Source organism: Anopheles ziemanni, chromosome X, assembly GCF_943734765.1.
Source record: "Anopheles ziemanni chromosome X, idAnoZiCoDA_A2_x.2, whole genome shotgun sequence".
Taxonomy (NCBI): domain Eukaryota; kingdom Metazoa; phylum Arthropoda; class Insecta; order Diptera; family Culicidae; genus Anopheles; species Anopheles ziemanni.
This window is the reverse complement of record NC_080707.1, coordinates 862,602-881,370: the sequence shown is the minus strand read 5'-3', so window position 1 is coordinate 881,370 and position 18,769 is coordinate 862,602. Positions and strand designations below refer to the sequence as shown.

At 45.2% G+C, this 18,769-nt stretch overlaps 1 protein-coding gene across 1 annotated transcript; it reads left to right on the top strand.

Moving 5' to 3' along the window:
• The first annotated feature begins 1,250 nt into the window (after positions 1 to 1,250).
• LOC131291410 (kinesin heavy chain) lies at positions 1,251 to 17,732 on the top strand. The gene is made up of 8 exons (XM_058320618.1): positions 1,251 to 1,827; positions 7,046 to 7,884; positions 7,989 to 9,242; positions 9,329 to 9,430; positions 16,057 to 16,174; positions 16,258 to 16,597; positions 16,687 to 16,821; positions 16,889 to 17,732. The coding sequence occupies exons 1-8, from the start codon at positions 1,681 to 1,683 to the stop codon at positions 16,900 to 16,902; spliced, it is 2,949 nt and encodes a 982-aa protein (XP_058176601.1). The 5' UTR covers positions 1,251 to 1,680; the 3' UTR covers positions 16,903 to 17,732.
• Positions 17,733 to 18,769: the final 1,037 nt, after the last annotated feature.

Sequence of the window (18,769 nt, the reverse complement as noted above, 5' to 3'; positions counted from 1 at the left end):
CGGGGCTGTAAAACGGTCGGCAGCCAGCAAACTGTGATTATACGAAAGACTGATTGGTGGCTGGCAGGAGGCAGCCTATGCGGCTTGTCGAGTAGAAGAAATCTACTTTGATTACTTTTTTATCGCAATGTGTGCGAATAGCAGACTCAGCCATTCGGTTCCTATCCACATCACATTGCTCATGGTTGGAGCAGCAAATACGGTTCGAAGCCCGTGCCGGTTCGGTGGAAGCATAATTTGAAGAGAAGTAAAAAGGAACATCGAGTGGAAGTGCAGCCAACCACAACATACATCCAAAAGGAAAGCAAACGGCAGTTGCGGGCATGAGCAAAGCTGCAGACGAGCATACGAGAAGTCTTCTTCGTGCTTACCTTCCGGAGGTCAACGGTGCTTACAATAAGCTCATGTCTAGCCAAGAGTCCAAAACCAATCGCCAGAAAAGAAAAAGAGGGTTATTGCTTAGGCAAGTTTTACTGTCATCTTTTCAATGATTTTCTCTTTTAAATCACATTCTACATCTTTTTTAAACCACCAATCAATGTTAATTCACGATAAGTTGGTGGAGTATTTTAAAACTACTTTGTTGGTGCAATTTTCCCGCAGGTGAAGATTTTCTTCACCCTCGATGGTTGCGATATCATTCGGTGATTTCGTGATGAAGGAGGCTCGCGAAAGCTTTTCTTTCAAGTCTCAACTCCAGCTGGGTGTCGCACTGCTTCATTTTCCTATTGCTAGTTTTCCTTCACCACCTTTTTCCGGTGAGAGAAAATTGGAGAAACATTTCCATCACATATCCCCATCTACGACAATTATGGTGCCTGATTTTCCACCGTGTCTCTTTTGGGCCAGTATTTCTTTACCAGAGGTTTTCCCACTGCCTAGAAGCATGTGTGCGCGTACCCCCGCTGGAGATTTTATAGGCGACCCGGTGGCGACGGGCCTGGCTCCATTTTCCAAATGTACCATTTTCTTTGTTGTTACTCTCGCGTTTTCTTCGGTTTGTTTTCTCCCTCGCTCTTCGCCCCATTTGCTCTCAATTTTCCGCACATGCACACACTCGTATTCTGCACACCTGCATTGGCGATTGGATTCAAAACACACTGCTACGGCAGAAACATTTCATTCTCGATGTCGAGAGAAAAACAATAGGAAAATCGATTCGTTACTATCGCTGGCCTTAGGGACTCATTTTGCGGAATCTAATATATTATATATGTTTTTGCTTTTGATTGTGGTGCTTCAGATGAGCAATAGCCGGAATTGAACGAGGCTATGCGAAGCGCAGTAGGTTTCAAAGCAGCAGGCAAGTGAAAGTTAAAAGACACCAAGAACAAACGATTCCCAGTTCGCAGAGTGGAGTACTCTCTAGTGGTTTGTGGGCGTACCTTAACCACCCGGACATCAACAACTCTCCCGCCCATCCACATCCCTTTCTCCTCCTCCCATCCCCTCGCATCACACGCCCTGCTGAAAAAAGGACATTCTATGCGTGTGCATGCTGCACCATCAGTACGTTGTTGTGGGTTGTGGAGCCGCGCCACCGCGTTGTGAAAACATAGATCGGTCCCATTAGGGTCGAGTGAGAGTGCGCGGGCGCTCGGCTGTGTGTGTGTGTGTCGTGTGTGAGAGTGTGGGCTCGGCAGCAATCAGCGACGCGAAGTGCATAACAGTGAGGCAAGCATGTCGGGGGTACGGGAGATACCGGCGGAGGACAGCATCAAGGTGGTGTGCCGTTTCCGGCCACTGAACGACAGCGAGGAGCTAGCGGGGTCAAAGTTCGTCGTCAAGTTCCCGTCCGGCCCGGAGGAAAACTGTCTCTCGATCGGGGTAAGTATCATCAGCCACCAGATCCCTGTACCATTTCCTTCATCCGTATTACCCATTTCCAGAGTGTGTTGAGCAAAACTTTTTCAAATGTCACATCAAAGGAGCAACATCGAATAGAAAATGCCATCAGAATCACATTGCAAACTTATGTAACCGCATCTTTGCAGCAACAAACTTTGCCCCCGGTGGTTTTTCTTCGTTTGCTTGCGTAATAGGTCGCTAAGAGAGCATTGGAGAAAGAGATATGAATAGAAACATTCACAGGGGACCCTGGAAAAGCAACAAAGCTCGCTGGCAGGGCTGCAGTGTTCAGATGCAAGCAAAACCATACAACGTTTGAAATGTTTTCCAATGGTGTGTCCGATGAACGTGACCCAACACCAACACCGAATGCGACCTACGGGCAAAGTTTTCCCCCGAGCGGAACGAGCGTAACTTGTAAGGATACACTCCGTGGCTTGGTAAACGTTCTTGTAGGTGAATAACTTTGGAAACTAAATTGAAGTTTCCTTGGAAGAAGCCCCTCGACAAGTACTAATTTTCAAAAGGGCAAAAAGTTAACATAAAATCATAGAAAACAATCACGTTGCCTACTAAAAGTTTAACAGACCGTTTGCCGGACTTCGATAAAATACACAATCTTTCTGCATCAACTGTTTCTGATTCGCTGCAGTATTTGGAAAATGGCAATGTTCGATACACGGTTTTTATTTGTTTGTTTTGTGTTTGTTTTTCTTCGCAACAAACTGCGCATCTCCTCAATAACAATAACAAAGGCACCTTCGGCGCAGGAAACTGTGAAGCCGCCATGTTTCAATTCCAATTCCTTTTCGAAAAAGGCTGAAAGGACTGCTTGCACCTCGCGTGCGGTAAGGAGGACGAAATCCGGGGGGGACGACCTTGAAGTTTCGGTAGCGTTTTCCCACACACACACACACATTTATGTAGACACAAACAAAGAACATCAACGCGGGATGTTGTGCATGCGCGTGGCGACACTCCTTCAAATTCTTTCTGTGTTGTTGTTTTTATCACTCCAAACCGTTTCCGGTTTTATTCGATCGATCGATGAGACATGTTTCCTTTTTCCCGCACCAATCGGTCAAACCATAAAACCCGTTTCCACCAACCGAAATCCATCCTGCGGGGACATGATGTAGTTGATGACAAAAGCAGCCGCTCTTCGTCATCGATCAATAAAAACGGCTGGAACCTTTTCCGATGACCCTTCAACACAGCAACGAGATCAACCGGAGGCACCCTTCCATCAACTTCTACCAACCTAAAACGACGTCAACCTGATCTAATCCGCTCTCGAAGAAGCCGGAAGGAGATATCCACAGAAGGAAGGCAGCAAAGGATTTCGGATGTTGGAAATGGTTGCCGTACCCTTGCTTAACACGATTGCACGAATTCATTCTTAATGTATGTCCCCCTTCGACTTACTGTTTCGACTGCAAAAGAAAAACTAGCTCGAAATTTCGTAATCCTTGAGGAAAATGCACTCACAAACATGTTCCAACTAGTTAGCTTGATATCTTCTTTATCAGAGCCCAAGCACATTAAGTATGGGAACTAGGAGATTGAATGTATTTTATCAAAAATTAAAACTCTTAGTACGATCGGTTAGCTTTAAATGTAAGTAAACCGAACTTGAATTCCTTCGTGCTATAGATGAAATTTGTCGAACGCCCGCACTATCGGCCAGAGATGACTCACTTCAGTAAACAATTCAAATAACCAAAATCATAGCAGTGTGCGGTGAGGTCTGAGGCTAACAACTATCCATTACCGTTGCAGCGCAACTTTGGTTGTGTGTATGTGCGGGGCCGAATCGTCGTTTTGGTTACTCAAACCCTTTTTTGAACCGTTTCTGTTACTTTAACGCCGCTAAGCTTGACGAACTGGGGGATACATCATTAAAATAAAATAGCTCATAAAAATACAACATAAACGCAACACGATTGAGACATGCCTGAGGAGAGAAAGTACACCTAGAATAAATCACGTATACACGCAGACTCCTTCAGCAAACTGTTGTGGGCGCTTTTTTCTCCTAAAATCTTCCCCGAAGCATATATGAGCACACCGCGCTCCCTTTTGGCATCATATCGCCAGTAAGTGGATGGAACGTTGGGGCGGTTGAGGATGGAAAGGTGAGCTTTGGTATATGAGATCATGAGTCATGCATCAGCTCCAACTCACATACACACACAAACGGATTCTGCTTCGCTGATTTCGTACGGACGTGCCCACTTCCGCTTTTTTTTTACGGATATTGGGAACTCCGGGGACCAAGGCCTAACTATGGTCCGGCATGCAATACTGAACGGAGTTTTGAAGCGCATTATTTAAACATCAAGTATACATATATGAAAGAGCACTTGGATCTAATTTCAATTTCAAAAACAACCGCGAGTAATAACCGATCGCCGAAGTAAGTAGCGAATGCATGCTCGAATTTAATCCCATTTTGTTTCCAGGGCATATCTCAGACCCGACTTCCTCACATGGAGTTAAAATGGCCTCGAAAACGACGTAGGTGTTGTGGCACATTGTCGGAATGGCATTTTAATTGCGAAAGAAGCTTAGCATTCTACCACTCTTCGCTCAGCTGGGGAACGAATGTTTTGTCGATCCACAACCACAAGACGTCCGAGTTGATGTGTTTGGTCGAGTCATCGCCAACGGTCTATCAGTTTTCTGATCAGTTTGCGCCTTTCTCTCTCGTTTCTTCCTAGCTCGCCATTGCTTTGCTTTTTACTTTAATCGTCATTCTTCTCTTGAAGCATCTCACCGACTTAGCTTACGGGTTCTGTTTTTCTTCCGTTTGGTTTTTCTTTTTGTGTGTACCCAGCACGCAATGATTTTTGGTGAACGAAAAACTTCTTGGGCGAGTTCGAAAGGGGGGGCAGCTTTGAGGCCAGCTTGGCCACGTGGAGGTTCCTGGTTCCGGCGAGGCACTGGTCAACCGTAGAGCCACTCCGTTCACCGGGGATGCGGAATCCCCATTTTCTACTTGTTGCTGGTTGTTGATTGTTATGATCATTATTCGGATGTTTGTGTTCCTACATTGTTCGCCCTTTTTTATGTTATTACCTTAAGACTACTAAACCGGCACGCTCTGGTGGGTCCACAACCAAACCACCACCCAAAACGTTGTACACACGATAGAAACCGACCACGATAGTGAGATGTAGCGTTGGAAAAGAATAATCCCGAAAGTGGAGCCAATGGAAGGAAAAATGAAATGCATTGCAGAATTGGGACAGGGAAAAGTAGACGAAAGTATAGAAAGCTATACACAGTTGTTGGGAGCGTTCCGCGTGTGGGTATTTAACTCCAAACCAACCAACGGAATGTTCCCAAAACAACAATTTTCTAACACAAAAAAGCATAAAAGCATAGCATTCCTCTGTTCCTGGTACGATCTTCGAATGGCCTAACTAAGGCGTTCCCTTTCGATCGAAGTTCTTCAATCAAGACTGCTTTAATAATTGTGTTTGAGAAGAGTACACAAAACAACTCAAGTCCCAATAAAGTGTAGCTCTTAAGGAACCCGAACAATAAATTGCTTTAATTGCACGTTAGCGTCATAGAAACCCTCCAACTGCCAAGTGGGATCATTAGAAAAAGGTATGTTGAAGTCCTGATTTGATACTATTTTCTTGACCGGAAGCAACACCACCAGGCGGGCCAGATTTAGAACATTTCCGTGCTCTTATTCATTCGCCATACCGAGGAGTGTCACGTGTTCGCTCCTTCTGTCCATTCGGTAGGGCTTCTTGTTCGGCATGGTACTTTTTCCGCCGGAATACGTCGCCATCCTTCGATGTTTTAATTTGGGAAAGCACGTGTGTGTGTGTGTGTTTGGTAACTCCAGCGTTGGCGTTTTCCCCTTGCCCTGCTGGGGCTTTCCCTTCACGGCTGACCGTTTTGGAGAAAAAAAACGGAAGCACCGTAACCGCGAGCTGGCACGTGAAACAATGAGTGCTGCTCTCAAAAGAAAAGTAAAACGAAGAAACGCACAAAATGGGCAAACCGACGACTCTGGGCCGATCTATGCGGCGATCCAACTCCGCGCTTCTTGCCGGGAGGCGTTTACGGTCGAACACTTTCCTCTCGTGTGTATACGTTCTTGTTATTTTATTATTTTTACTTGATTTTCTTGCTTCCTTCTCTCACGTAACACGCATGAGATCATCAGCATGATGCTAGCGGGAAACGGCGGCGGATGACGACCGCCTGTGTCATCGTCGCTGTTGATATGTGTATGGTCGATATACATAACCGAGAATCGAGCTCATTGCGCAAAGTGGCTCCATCGGAGGGTTTTCGATTGTATTTAACAAAAAACAACGGACCTTCTGGAACATGGAATAATGGATGGGACGCCAGGCTGTATAATCTCGCAAGTTTACTCTGTTCTGAAAAAGCGATTTTGGAATTAGATTTTATAAAATGTTAAATAAAATGGCCGATCTCCGAACCACTGCGAAGCGCCACCCAATGTGGGAATGTGCGATTGCGTCGTTTCCACGTTTTTTTTAAATGAATAAACAAACCAAACAATGGATCTTGGTTTCCAGATGAAATTTGCACACCGAAGCAGCAGAGCGTTGGCAACGCACCGGTCGAAGCGTCCGAACATATTTGTCGGAAAAATCACGCGTGTGTGCATGGGATTTTCCATCCGAAATTGACTCAGCGACCGTATGCGTTGGTTATTTATAAGAAAAGGCATGAATAACAGCTTTTGCGGCCTCTTTGGGGTGAAATTTAACTTTCTTCGGCAAAAGAAAGGGGACCTCTTGCCAAAGAGTGGAAGGAAAATGCGGCCATAATCGTCGACGGAAGGACGGACGGTTCAGCTATCTGGCGCGCAGTGTTAATGGAAATATATTTCTTTTCCTCTAATATGTCTTCCTATTCCGGCGGTTTTTCGGAGGGTTGCTGGTAAATAGCACAACACTCTGGTATACAATGCTGGACTCAATCGGTTCCAGATAGCGCTTTGTATGGTACTGCAGATGTTCAAGACTTTAGTTTTACGATGCACATGTGACTTGATGTTTCGGTCGTACGACAGTTGCGAGAGCAAGCAAAGATTTGAGTTGTTTTCCATCGCACACTCTGCTCCAACATCACACTGCCCAAACTGTCACTTCGAACTGATTGTTTGAACCGTTTTTTTTTCGCTTCGTTTCGTTCCGCGCAGGGCAAGGTGTATCTGTTCGACAAAGTATTCAAACCGAACGCAACACAGGAGAAGGTGTACAATGAGGCGGCCAAGTCGATCGTGTCAGACGTGTTGGCCGGCTACAACGGTACGATCTTCGCGTACGGCCAGACATCGTCTGGCAAGACACACACGATGGAGGGCGTCATCGGCGACCCGGCCAAGCAGGGTATCATCCCGCGCATCGTGAACGACATCTTCAACCACATCTACACGATGGAGATGAACATCGAGTTCCACATCAAGGTGTCGTACTACGAAATCTACATGGACAAGATCCGGGACCTGCTGGACGTGTCGAAGGTGAACCTGAGCGTGCACGAGGACAAGAACCGGGTGCCGTACGTGAAGGGCGCCTCCGAGCGCTTCGTCTCGAGCCCGGAGGAGGTGTTCGAGGTGATCGAGGAGGGCAAGTCGAACCGGCACATCGCGGTGACGAACATGAACGAGCACTCGTCCCGATCGCACTCGGTCTTCCTGATCAACGTCAAGCAGGAGAACATGGAGAACGAGAAGAAGCTGTCCGGCAAGCTGTACCTGGTCGATCTGGCCGGTTCGGAAAAGGTGTCCAAAACCGGCGCTGAGGGCACGGTACTGGACGAGGCGAAGAACATTAACAAGTCGCTGTCGGCGCTGGGCAACGTGATCTCCGCCCTGGCCGACGGCAACAAGACGCACATCCCGTACCGTGACTCGAAGCTGACGCGTATCCTGCAGGAGTCGCTCGGTGGTAACGCACGCACCACCATCGTCATCTGCTGCTCGCCCGCCAGCTTCAACGAGTCCGAGACCAAGTCGACGCTCGATTTCGGTCGCAGGTAGGTCGCAGCTACACTTTTCCAGCCATATTCATTTTATGAACCAGCAAAAGATTCTGATATCGGGCATCGGGTATTTCTTTCCTCTCCCCAAATTTCCACAGAGCGAAGACAGTCAAGAACGTCGTGTGCGTGAACGAGGAGCTGACGGCTGAGGAGTGGAAGCGGCGGTACGAGCGAGAAAAGGAAAAGAACAACAAGCTGAAGGGTAAGATTGAGAAGCTGGAGGCCGAGCTGGCCCGGTGGCGCGCGGGTGAAACGGTCAACGTGGAGGAGCAGCTCGATCTGCAACAGGACACGATGGAGGCGAGCACGCCGAACGTTGAGGTGCTACTGGCGCAACCGGCCGACCTGCCGGTACCGGCGACACCGGGCGGCGGCGGGCTGCCGCTGTCGGCCGAGCGTGACACGCTCGAGGTGGAGCGCGAGCGACTGTACCAGCAGCTGGACGAGAAGGACGAGGAAATCAACCAGCAGTCGCAGTACGTGGAGAAACTGAAGGAGCAGATCATCGAGCAGGAGGAGCTGATCGCGAACACGCGCCGCGACTACGAGAACCTCCAGTCGGAGATGACACGTATCCAGCAGGAAAACGAAAACGCCAAGGAGGAGGTGAAGGAGGTCCTGCAGGCGCTCGAGGAGCTCGCGGTCAACTACGACCAGAAGTCGCAGGAGATCGAGCTGAAGAACAAGGAGATCGACACGGTGAACGACGAGCTGCTGCAGAAGCAGACCACGCTCAACAGCGTTCAGTCGGAGCTGCAGCAGCTGAAGGACATGTCGTCGCACCAGAAGAAGCGCATCAACGAGATGTTGACCAACCTGCTGCGCGACCTATCCGAGGTCGGGCAGGCGCTGGCTGCCGACCAGAACGAGATGAAGATGAACGTGGAGGCGTCGGCGGGCAAGGTCGAGGAGGAGTTCACCGTCGCGCGGCTCTACATCAGCAAGATGAAGTCGGAGGCGAAGAATCTGTCGGCGCGGTGCGCGAACCTCGAGTCGCTGCAGCAGGACACATGCAAGAAGGTGGGCGACCAGGAGAAGGACCTAAGCGAGTGCCGGCTACTGGTCTCGCAGCAGGAGGCGCGCATCAAGTCGCTGCAGGAGTCGATGCGCGAGGCGGAGAACAAGAAGCGCACGCTCGAGGAGAACATCGACGCGCTGAGGGAGGAGTGCGCCAAGCTGAAGGCGGCCGAGCAGGTGTCGGCGGTGAACGCGGAGGAAAAGCAGCGCGCCGACCAGCTGAAGGCGGCCTTCGAGAGCCAGATGGACCAGCTGCGCGACGTCCACACCAAGCAGGTGTCCGCGCTGCGCGACGAGATTTCCGAGAAACAGGAGCTAATCAACGAGATCAAGGAGTACGTTCACTCAGTCCTTTGCCCTCCCTCTATCGGTCCGCAACTCTAGCATTTGTTTGTTTTCTCTTTGCTTTATTTTTTTGCAGCACGAACCAGAAGCTGACGCTGGCCCACCAGCAGATGACGGCCGACTTCGAGAAGCTCAAGCAAGAGGAGCAGGAAAAGTCTGCCAAGCTGCAGACGCTAATGTCAGTATTTACCTCTCCACAACCGCTACTACTAACGCAGTCTCCGCACACCAATTCACGTGGCCATCACCCACCTATCAATCCCACTAATAACCTCGATTCAAACAAGCTCCTCGAACAGCAACAGCAGCTGGACTACGAACGGAAGCAGTTTCAGCAGTTGTCGAAGGATAACAACGATTCGGTTGCGTTGAAGGCACCGTCGTCCGGAGATAAACTTTCCCGTTCGCCTTCCTTTTCCTCGCTGCTGGCTGCCATACCGCTGCCCCCGGCGAGTCTTGAGTACCTGCGGGAGCTGGCGCGCAGTACCGACGGTGGTGCCAGCGCGCTTGAGGTGATACGCGTGCTGGAAGCGTTTCTCGCCGAAAATGGCGCTGCACCACCGAAGGAGCAACAGCAGCAGCAGGAGGCGGAGAGGCTGGCCACCAAAACGGTGCAGCAACAGCAGACCAAGATCTCAAAGCGGGACAAAAACCGCGCCAACCAAGAGCGATCGACACCGCAGAAGGTGGCGACACAATCACAGAAGCAACAGCAGCAACACTCGCAAAAGCGCAAGCGTGCGATGCGCGGCAAACGGGCACTTCACTTGAGCGGCACTATCAACGGTGAGCAGGAGGCGACGGGATTGGCAGCGGCGGTAGCGGCTCCCTCGCCGTGCGTCTCTGTGCATCGCTCTCGGTATAGCCGTTCCGCAGACTCGTCGCCATCGCGTGCCAGTGCCATTAGTGACAACCAGTCCGACGATGAGGCTGACGACGCCGACGAGGGCGACGCACGCGACGGCGAGACCGACTGCAGCTGGCCGAGCCGGCTGATCAGCTCGCTGCTACCAAAAACGCCAATCCCGACGCTCCAACTTCACCTGCTCATTTCGCTCACGATGGTGCTACTGACGCACCGCTGCCCGCAGTTTATGCTGGTGCTGTAAGCGGTCGCTCACCCCACTTCTTCAGACATAAGCCAACAAGTTTTTTTTTTGTTGTTTGGGAGTGCTGACCCCAAACGCCTCTTTGCGCAAGGAAAACAAGCCTAATTTGTTCACTTCCTTCAGGAACATTGCGTGCCATACGTTACCAAGGAGTAAGACGTTGGATGTATTAACCTGTCATAGTTCAACTAACATAACTTTAGCTTAAGATCTGCTCTCTGTTAGCTCCTTTTCTCTCTCCTTCATTGTTCATTTCATTACCACTGTTGTACTGTTGTTTAGGTTTGACCATTCTAGGAGGGCGGCAAAGCTCCTCAATGTTCCTTAATTAACGGTAAAATAAGCATAGGGCGTTTAGGTATGGCTTATCTATTAATTTTCCTTTTGTTTGGTTGATTCTACTTTCGCACAAGAGATAAAGAATGCTGGTGCAGGATAAGGTGAAGGTGGTTAATTCGCTAGAAACCATATATTATGGTTACCTGAATTAAAAATAACTGTAAAAGAGATAATTCAATACGTTTAAAAATTGTTCTGTTATATGCACGGCTTACATATTATTTGTTTACGTTTGTTAGATCACATCGAATCGAAATCTAAATTTCTATGTATCAGTGATTTCTAATTCACTACGAATTCGATAGATCGGAGTGCTTGAGCATTCGATGATGTTATGTGTTGTCAAAGTTGGTTCTGTACGAAACGTAAACTAGTCAAATGCAAGCCCCCTGCTTATGTTTACCATTAACCCACAAACATTGATTTGACGGGTGGAGGCATAAATTTTCAGTTTTTACAATAAGGAGCTTGCGCTTTATGTATGTTGTTCGGTGTTTCTTTCCTTCTCTCCGGGTCTAGCATTAAGTTCCATATATGGATAGGAATGTCTGATGCTAGTAGCGCAGAGTAAAAGGATATAAATTTGTTTGTTTATGCATTTCGTTTATATAAACTCTTTAGATTCGATCACTTTCGAGAAGAGAGTTTCAGAGAAACAAACAGAGAGAGAGCTGGAGATTCAGTGGGTGGCGGGGTTTGCGCAACATAATATTAGACTGACAGCAAATTTGATGAACACACATACCATTTGTACAAAAGATAGAATGAATTATATATCTTTAATCATTGTTGACTATTTCGTAGGAAATCGTTACCGGACGAGAAACATTGTCGATTAATTGACGAATCAGTTTTTGTGTCATGTCTTACGGGCCGCGTGTTTCTAATATGTTTTAGTACAAGCTAGTCATACACGTTTTCTTTATTGTGTCTTTAAGCCTTTTGCTTCTGTGATAGCAAAAACGATAACAAAACAAACGCACTAAGCATAATTAAGTGACAGACAAATTAACACGGCAGGATTTTGTCAGCTGTTGTAGCTACGCCCTTTGCTGTGAGTGCTGGAAACCATTGTGGTGTAGGCTGTGGTGGAAATCAGTCATTGTTTCATGCATATTTCGTTAGTTAACCTACTACTTGTCCTCGTAAAGCTTGCTAGCACGCGCAAATTTTGCTTCAATAACACACTGCCTCTTTTTGTTTCTAAGTAGAAGCCAAACAAAATATCGTCTATTAGCATTACGACTTCCTGCACTGTTGAAAATATTTGTTAGGAAGTTAGAAATATGCGATAAATTTTACTAAAGGCAAAGTTGATATGGAAATAAGTTATCCAACTGGCATGGTAGGAAATCGATGCGAAAATCATATTGACATCGAAAAACCAAACCATTTGAATACTGATGCTTTCACTAACGAAATAGCCAAACGGTACAGATTGGTGGCGACAGCTGTGATAAATGGCATATAATGTATAAAGCCGCCAGAATAAATATGTTTGCGAAAAACGTTCAGCTAACATTTGGTTGGACCCCAAATTTGGTTTTCTATTTGGCTTGCTCTTAAACTCAAACTATTTTGTAATGCCGTTTGAATATACACTGCAGCTAATTCTATCGAATTGATGGAAATTTACCTTGCTATGAATTTAAAAAAAGAACCACATCGTAAAGCGCATCCCGGGAACGCCACGAACTGCTATTTACAAGATAACCAAAGGCTAACCGTAAATAGATCCAATTTTCCCAGCCGTTTGTCACCCTTCCTTAAATGACGTTCGTCTACTGCACACATCCTATACACTAGCACTACAACAGTAACCAACACAATCCACAAAACAACACATTACGACCTACTAATAGATGCCATTATCCGCGCCGGATGAACGCACCTGTACATAGCAAACATGCGTTAATCGAGCTAGGATATGTTTTTTTCCTTGTCAATTGTTAATATGTAAAACTGCTGCTCCTTTTCGGGTTTGGTTGCATATACTTTATATTATACTTTCGTTCATATAACCAACTTCAATATGCTGCTCAGTTGCTTTAATAATTTCTTCCGTTGCTTGCATTCTCCGCTTCTAGCAATAGAACGCTAGATGCAACCGTGTTGCATTTACGTTAGTGGAGTTTTAGTTTTAAATTCATGCAGCTTGACTATGTTCTGTTTACCGCAAATGCTTCGTGAATGCGCAGGATTGTTTTACCAACAATGAAAAAACTAGAAGACATAAGCAGAGCTCGCTGGATATGCGCACGATTGTTCCAAGAGAGATAGGAAAAGCGAGGATGCAAGGAAAAAGGTAGAAGGTAGAAAACTCGTCGGAAAAAAGGCACATTGTGAATGGGAAGGTAAAAATGGATCAGCGTTTTTTATCATCATGAAGAGCGACATTGTTGCTCTTCAGGGATTGCATTCCATTTTCGTATTTTCGTTTTTCTTGCCCGACTCATTAGGAAGTATAAAACGTTTTCCGTCTTGTTGTGTACCAATCGCAGGTGGAAATGCCAAATGAATTGGCAATATCTGTAACTTTTTTTCCAGCTACTTTGTTTTTCCTTTAGGAACGAAATGCTCAATGGGTACACGAAGTGCTCGAAGCAAAGGAATGTACCACTGTGTACGAATCCATATCTTCTTCATGTGAAGATAAACAGCATCCGATCCTCCAGCATCTCCTAATGACGAGAAAACCGAACCAACGATGTGTGCTGCGGATGAAAAGCATCTACATACAAAACGAATAGAAATGCTTTCCCTGAAAGTGAAAGCGAAACCTGTACAGGAACGCAAAAGAACGCAGGACAAAAACGCAAAAGATATACCCGAGGGCAATGCACATGTGCTGAAGCACCTTCTCCGAGACACGAAGCTGCACTGGATTCTGTTACCTTTTGAGCAGCTGCTGTTGCTGTGCAAATGGAAGCCCTGAAGCGAAGCTACTCCTTGGTGAAACCAATCTTATCCAAACCCCTTACATGTTTACTCGCCTACATAAACCTATCTGCTTTCTTCAGACCATATAACGAAGAACAAAACGAAATGAACAATCCAATGAGAACAAGTATGTGTGTGTATAAGTACATTATGATGTTATATTGCTGCCACAATTATGCTAAATGCATTTTCGAGGCGAGCATTGGAATGTTTGAAAAAAAAACTTATGGGTATCGAAACAAACGAATGCTATGGTGCCGAAGGATTTTTTTATGAATAGACTGACTGTTAAAGGAAAGCAAGCTTTATATTTCTTGTTATGATCCGTAGGCGAAAAACCAGTAAAAAGAGTTCTCGATATTAATTTAGGATACATATGGACATAGGAGATACGAATCTAAAACAATCGCAAGATGCTCACCAAAACCTCATTGAATATATTCTGCTGTGAAGCGCTAGTAGCCAGATTCGAGTATCGGCTTTTCGAGAAAGCTTAACTAAAACAGGCCGGGAAGCTATGAAACATCCATCATATCGTACTTGGAAAAGCAAAGTAAAGCTTTGCAACGAGGGCAAGCAGTCGATTTAAACTGCTTTTAAAGTTGTTACATACCTGATTACTTCCCGCAATGCTGCTGCTAATACCTATTGCCTACTTTTACTTGATCCTTGTTTAAAAGTTATCGAGCGCTTAGCAAGTTGTAGTGAAGTGTAAGGTTTCCGTTTCTGATTCCTGTTATTATTTTTTTTCTAAGTTGTATGCTGATTAGTTTTGTATATTATTAAAACCCTTGCGTTTGATGTTACCCTTTCTTTTTTCGTTCAGCGTATAGCTTCGATTTGATGCATATCCATTTAAAAATAGGCTCGTAACACAACCAGATACATACACACACACCCAAACACGTACAGATCAAAACTAGCATAAAACAGATTCACGAGTCGTACTTTTCCCAATGAATTTCCCGTGTTTTTGTTTGGCTCTCAACACCGTCGTTGGAAAATTGAAAATACACACCTGCTTTGAAAGAGACAGACACACGATCAAACAGCTACTCAAACGCAAGGGTGCATACACTACAGTACAGTCCTATCATGTGAAACCATATCTTTCACGCTCCTCGTCCCCAAAAACACCCACAACATTAAATTGGGGGCCCTCGACACTAAAGGGCAGGATGTAGATCCTGATTTATGGACAATAATAGCCGTGGTTATATGAACCACAGTATATAGGCGGTGTAAAAAAAAATGGTTGGAAAGTTGGTACCGACTTCGATAGCCTTTGGGAAGTTTTTCTCGCGCTTTGTATAGTTTAAGCCTTAAAAATATAAAGTACGCTGGGCGGCTGTTGTGTACGATTGATGGAAACAGTGTAGATTGGCAATAAGTTATGTTATGGCTGAGAAGTGAAGCTTCAACCGGATGTCGGTTAACAGCATGTAACCTAATCACTAGCACTGAGTTAAATATAATTATGCGATTCATCTGCAGATAACCAGAGGATTGTGGGGCAACTTATAAAGTGCTTAGATCACCACAGGAATCACAGGCTGCAGCGGTGAAGAAGTGTTGAGATTGTGATAGAAGTAGTATTAGGCGAGGGGAACGGCAACTCGTTGACGACATGCTGTAGGCTTTAGTTACCCGTCATAGAACAAACGATCGCTGGGTCAGAGCATGTATTGTACAGTGTGCTATTACGCGCAAAATGATTCATAAATTACATACCAAGTGATTAGCTAGGCGGTGGAGCGTAAGAAAACATACAAAAAAAAAGAAAACTACACAGGAGATGATAGTTAAGCACTTACACATTGTAAAACAGATGACCATATATCTATATACATGTTTACATATACAAATGAGATGCTAAAGAGGAAGATAGCCCGAAATCATCATAAAACCTAAATGTATTTTGTGAAAAAAAAACTGATAACGTGTAACAAGAGAGATGGAAAAACACTACTATTGCACAAACGAGGTAAAAGATAGTTAAATGGATAAATGATGTGAGATAGCAAGGGCGAAACTTTAAGAACGAAATTAAAAAATGCTATTTCAAAAAAAAATGACAAGATCCCAAAAAAAAAACAAAATAGCATTAACAACCAAAAACGTACACACATACCTGTTCTCATTTGGTTTTAAGTTTGCGATTTTATTTGTGGAGTGTTTTTTGTTCCACTATGTCGAAGTTGCTCTCGGAATTTCCTCTTCGACACCTCTCAGCAAGCTTCATTCCATTGTGAACTGTCCTGACATACGTCCAATTGGTGCTGTTGGAACTAACAAACTCGTCCGACTCTCAACACCCGATCACCGTCGTTGTACTGCACGGGTTGATGGTGGGACGGAGCGGAAAAATACAAATGGCTAAGCTGACCACTATCTTTGTTTCGTGAACATTATAAAGGTTGACGGACGAACGCCGCGAGCAGGCACGCAAGGATCTCAAGGGCCTGGAGGATACGGTGGCAAAGGAGCTGCAGTCGCTGCACGCACTGCGCAAACTGTTCGTCCTAGATTTGCAGGTATGTACAATATGGGATATTCGGATTTGCTGGTTTGCTCAACAAAACAACTCACTATCTTTCTCTCCCTTCTCATGTTTTAGGCGCGTATCAAAAAATCACTCAACTCGGAGGACACCGAGGACGATGGCGGTTCGCTGGCACAGAAGCAAAAGATTTCCTTCCTCGAGAACAACCTCGAGCAGCTGACCAAGGTGCACAAGCAGCTGGTGCGGGATAATGCCGACCTGCGGTGCGAGCTGCCGAAGCTGGAAAAGCGTCTGCGAACCACCGTGGAGCGCGTGAAGGCCCTCGAGACGGCGCTGAAGGAGGCGAAGGAGGGCGCGATGCGCGACCGAAAGCGTTACCAGTACGAAGTGGACCGCATCAAGGAGGCTGTGCGGCAGAAGAACCTGGCACGCCGAGGCCCGCAAGCACAAATCGGTACGATAGCGGCAACGATAGAAGCAAGTCGCACACGTAGCTCAATTTCTATTTTGTTTTTCTTTCGTTCTCCTATCAACCTCCAACAGCTAAGCCTATCCGAGCCGGCCAGGGACAGTATCTGTTCAAGAGCGGTGGCAACGCGGGTGCTACGACTACACCAGGCAGCACCGCCATCACACCGAAATCACTGGCAGACGAGAAGCGGAAGTCCCAGATCAAGGGTAGGTGTTTAAGTTTTCGCAATCTGAGAAGCAACCGCACTATAATAATTATTTCTTTCCCTTGCAGATATGGATAGTTGAATTAATTGATCATCAGAGAGCGATTCTACTACTACTATTTTACATCTGCAAAATAAACAAGAAGATCGGGAGGCGATTATTAGCTGAATATTGATATACAAATTCCGGATAAACTTTTACAGAGAGCAGTAAAAAGAAAATATAACCTCTCGCAGACACACACGCACCACACACACATACGATTATGCACATGCAGATCTTTTGAGCCGACAATCCACACAGAAGAAATGATTCCCAAAGGCTTCGATGGAAGGAAGAAGCTAACGCAAGTGATTTTTCTTTATGCAGCCTCAAGAGTAACTGGTGCTGGTAGATTTTCATCGGAGCAAGGACAGACGGTAGCAAAAGAACTGATTCGTGTCGTGAGGAAAGTTACATGTCGGCTGCAAGTGCGAACGTTAGTTAAGCTTAAAGTGAAAAGTTAACTATTATAAATATTAATATTATGATTATGCTAACTATTGTAATTTGCTATTGTTTTTTTTTTTGCAATAATGCTTAACGTAACATATGATGCGCAATATTACGACGGGATTCAGGCAATTTATAATTGAAATCGTTTGGCATAAATATGAAGCGCTAGCAATCAAATACACTCTAAGTAACAAAACAACCCATTCAGTTCCTCCTTCGCTCTTTGTCGAATTGCAGGTGCAAGGCAGAATCACTAAACATACTGTTAACACACTCCCTGCCGTGAATCGTACGTTTCCGCTTGGATCGGACGGCGTTAATCACGAACATTCATTACTTTACGGGCTAGAGTAGGCACGTTATCCTTAAAACACAATAGATTGAAACGCTCGTAATATATGTGCAAAACATTACCTTTCCCAGGTTATTAATAACAATACCAGTTCTATTTTTCGTTATTTATCAAAAAAAAAAAAAATTTCGTCAACTCCTAATCGATTTTAATCAGAACAAAAGCAAATTAAAAGAAAGCTATATAAAATTACCTTTACCATCAATAATTTTTAAAAACTACAAAGTTATAAGTTAGTGCAATAGACACAGAATAGAATGTGTAGAATCTGCTTGTCACCTTTCTCTTCACGAAAGATTCGTTTTTGTTTCACATTAAATTAAATCATGCTACACCAATATTTTCCGCTTGTTACTTGGGTTATCACCTGCATTCAGAGAGCTATCCTCTGTTTTAGCTATGCCAGGTAGTGGTCTGTTTGTTAGCAGTCACTTAGTATTGTTGTCTGAAGTAGTTGTGATGTGTGAGGTAACCAACATAAAAATAGGGCATTTTTTGCTATAAGATTGCGTGTGAAGCTTGAAGCACTGGCTTTGTTTGTGTCAGATTATTTATAAATTTGGGGATTTCTTCTGTGTGGAAAAATGCGGCAATTTTCGTTGGTGTGTGTATGTAAGAGTATAGCTGTTTTCTTGTTATCAGTAGCAGCAGAAACTGAGGATACTTGCTGGAAGTAAGAGTAATCGCTCCACGAGGAGACAAAATCATGATAGCCACAATCCAAAACCGCTTGGCATTAATGCCACCGCCGCCGAAGCTGCCGTTGCTGTTGTCGCCACGCTGTCCTTCTTAACCAACAAAATGCGCACGATCGACTCGGTTGGGAAGATGGACGATGGAAGGGAAGAAATATTCATTGCCTCAATAAATCATTGCGCGCTAATAAATTTATTCTAACTGCAATACAAGCAAATCACAAATAAAAACAAGACATGTACGTAGAGAGCAACATCCTATCCTTGAAAATAATTACTGCTTATTTTAGCGATCAAACAAATATACAATTGACGTCACAGATGTTAAGAAAGACTTATTGATTTATTTATTATGGAATACTATTAATTAAAATCAAAGTATAAGTATAAGGTTTATTATAATTTA